General features: G+C 41.7%; 1 protein-coding gene across 1 annotated transcript; it reads right to left on the reverse strand.

Moving 5' to 3' along the window:
- Window positions 1–443: 443 nt before the first annotated feature.
- On the reverse strand, window positions 444–1,382 carry LOC127678711 (olfactory receptor 13A1-like). Its single transcript, XM_052173873.1, has one exon. The coding sequence runs from the start codon at window positions 1,380–1,382 to the stop codon at window positions 444–446; it is 939 nt and encodes a 312-aa protein (XP_052029833.1).
- Window positions 1,383–3,570: the final 2,188 nt, after the last annotated feature.

Consider the following 3,570-nt stretch of genomic DNA (forward strand, 5'->3'; position numbering starts at 1 on the left):
ACTTTGGTTTCCCTAAGACACTGTGGTCATGCTGGCCTCCTATGTTTCCTTATAAAGTTTAGATTTATTAGCCCCAGCTCTGAAACAAGCACCTGTAATGTTTACGGAGAGTCCCTACATGAAATGCTCTTGTTTTGTGTCAATCACCGTTGACACTCACTGAAAAACTTCCAGTCCAGGAACATGACACCTTTATTTAGATAAATTTTAGTTCACTTTTGAAATGGTTTGTATTTATCAGGAAATAAAGCTTAAGTGCTTTGTGTACAATGCCAGTAAGAATTTTATTGTTTTTGAGGTTACAGTGAGTGGAATTGTTCAGTCCTTGGATTAGAGAAAGGTTTGCGAAAACAGAGCAAGATGAACTATGCTCTATGAAGCTGCTCTTAAGAAAGTATGTTTAGGAACATCACAGACCAGGAGAACAGCCTACACATCTCCACTTAATGTGAAAAGGAGGCCAATATTCTGCCCAGGGCTAGCTTGACATCCTTGTTCCTCAGTGTGTAGATGAGGGGGTTCAGGGTTGGGCTGAGGACCGAGTACAGCACTGAGGAAACTTTGCTTCTTTCTGGGCTGTAGCTGGAAGCAGGACTGACATAGGCACAGAACACAGATGAGTAGTACACAGAGACCACAATGAGGTGGGATGAGCAGGTAGAAAAGGCCTTCCTCTTGCCCTCAGCAGAACGCATGCGCAGGATGCTGGCAATGATGCAGCCATAGGATAACAGAGTTAGTATGAAGTTGATGCCTCCAAAAAAGGAATCTCCCAAAAGAGTCATAACGCTGTTTACATATGTGGGACTACAGGAGAGCAGGAGGAGTGGGGGGATCTCACAGAAGAAGTGGGTGATGACCTTGGGTCCACAGAATGACAGCCGTGTCATCAGACCAGTGTGCACAGATGCATTCACAGCACTGATGAACCATACACCCATGGCCAGGGCCCCACACAGCTGTGGGCTCATCCTAGAGCTGTAGTGCAGGGGAAAGCAGATGGCCACATAGCGGTCATAGGCCATGACTGTGAGCAGCACCAGCTCAGAGGATGCTGACCATGCAAGGAAGAAGAGCTGGGTCATGCATCCCTTGAAGGAGATGGTGTTTTCCTCAGACACTAGGCCAATTAGGGCCTTGGGAATCACAGAGGAGGTGCAGACAATATCCATGGTGGCCAGGTTGCACAGGAAAAAGTACATGGGATTGTGGAGCCCAGTGCTTGAGCTGACCAAAGCAATGATCAAAATGTTGCCCATTAGAGCCACTGTGTAGAGGGACAGGAAGAAGCCTGTGAGGTACGGTCTTAGTCTAGGGTGCTCTGAGAACCCTTCCAGTATAAACTCTGTCACTTCTGTCTGGTTGAGACTCAACATCATCATGGTGTATGGTGTCCACTGCTGTGTCTGTCAGGTTCAGAGAAAATATTGCAGTTTACCAGTTCAACATCTGGATTCAAATTGTCTGCCATCAAAAAGGGAAGAAATGACTGTATTTCCTTCATGGAAGTCTCTAGTTTTTCTTGTATGTACTGCAGTATTGGAAAACCACATATATTTTATTTCCTTATATTTCTCACATAGTAACTTTCACCTCAACGTTTTGAATCAAGGGGAACACCTGCTCTCCCCTCATCTTGCTCAGGTGAAAAGAGTGAAATGTCCTTTACTCAGCACCTGTGTAGGCTTTCCTTCTCCATCGCCATTAAGCCCTATGCTCTGGGGACAGTGCTTGGTGACCCAGCTGTACCCCTTACTTTCACAGCTCCTATTCTCAACATGATAATTTTAGATAGACACACTGAGATGACTATTATCCTTTTGTTTACTTCCACACTTGGCCTCCTTAGCTGACAGACACTTTGTCACTTCTGATGTCTAGAGTGCTTGCCCACCTAGCCATCCCAACCAGATGTTGGCATTCCCATGATGAAGTAGCCATGTATTTTCTGGATTAATTACTGTTATTGGTGTCTTCTGTACTTGGACCTGTTCTGACTCTAACCCATATCCAGTCTATGACCACAGAGAACATTTTTCAAAACTTTGCCCTGTGAACCTAAACAACTCATGGGGCTTTTCTGTCTCAGTGAACCACAATGAACATCGAAATCCACACAACCACAGCTGAAGTCATCACCACTGTTTACAGATATTTCTTTGTATTTTCAATTTCTTTAATCAGTAATTCATCTTCAGCTATTCAGTATCTCAAGATACCTTTTCTAAGGAGCATAGCTCCACCTCTCTGACTCATTTTTGTATGTGTAGTCTATGCCCTTGATAGATCCCCATGAGAGTCCTGCTCCATGAGCCAAGAGTGGTCTTCTTTATCCTCTTTACCCCTCTAATCCAACTGATCCTCAATGTGTGCAACTGTAGCTTCCCCATCCTTACAACTCATGTTCTCAATGTCTTCAGCAGTTTTGTAATATCTGGTTTCTTGTCATTTTCATCATTTCCAGTTTCCTTTTCTTTTTTTTTATTCGATGTATTCTTTATTTACATTTCAAATGATTTCCCATTTTCTGGGTCCCCACTCCCCGCAAGTCCCATAAGCCCTCTTCCCTCCCCCTGTTCCTCCATCAACTCCTTCCTTTTCTGTCACTCAAGTAACACAAATGGTATACTTCAGATAACTGGCCTTCTGCCTCAAGCCAAACTCACTGTGTCCCTCTATACTCATTCACCAAATAACACTCCATATCTTGACAGAGAAGACTCATCTAACATCCTTCATTAGCCTTTTCCTTAAGTTCCTGTCTGAGCTTATCTGTCCTATCTAGAAACCAGTTTTGGAAATTATTTGCAGTGTTCCTCATCTGGAAATATTCTTTGTTTTGCAGCAGTCTTCCAGAGAAATGTTTTATTCACTGAATGCTGTGGCATGCCTCACTCCCCAGTTTGCCCTATAACCCTTCATTTTCTTTGCTCACATTTTATTTCACATTTAATTTTCATAGTATGGCTCATAATCTATTTTCTCCTTTCCGTAGTAAGGAATGCTGAATTTTAAACATTATATCTTCCTACATTTCAAATTAGAGATTGAGAGATATTGTATTTGCCCTTTGCAACTATGTGGGTAGTGATATATATCTGAGCATGTCTCCTCCTTCCCATTGTATTGTGCTGGAGAATTTCAATGCATATTTAGTATTGTTCAATGTTTTGCAGCAACAGAAGTTTAAAACCATATTCCTATAATGTTCTTGGGAGTTTCTTGATCAGGGTAGCTAATTCAATTATACCTGAAATTGTAAAATACTCTCTCCATAGTACCTATAATCATTAACATTTGCTTTCATTCCTGGGTACCCATGCCTCAGAGCTGAAGGGAAAGTTTAAAAATTAATTGAAACCTGTAACAGACATGTGCTATAATGATAGAAATTTTCTAGTATTAATAATACATCTATACAAATCTACCTATATGGGAAATAATTTAACTTATTCCTAAATGATACACCTAGGAAGAAATGACAGAGAAATAAAATCATTGGGTTGATCTGAGGACCCAGAAACATGTCAACACATCTATGGACACACAACTTATTGCAAACAAACAAAC

This window comes from Apodemus sylvaticus, chromosome 1, assembly GCF_947179515.1.
Source record: "Apodemus sylvaticus chromosome 1, mApoSyl1.1, whole genome shotgun sequence".
Taxonomy (NCBI): domain Eukaryota; kingdom Metazoa; phylum Chordata; class Mammalia; order Rodentia; family Muridae; genus Apodemus; species Apodemus sylvaticus.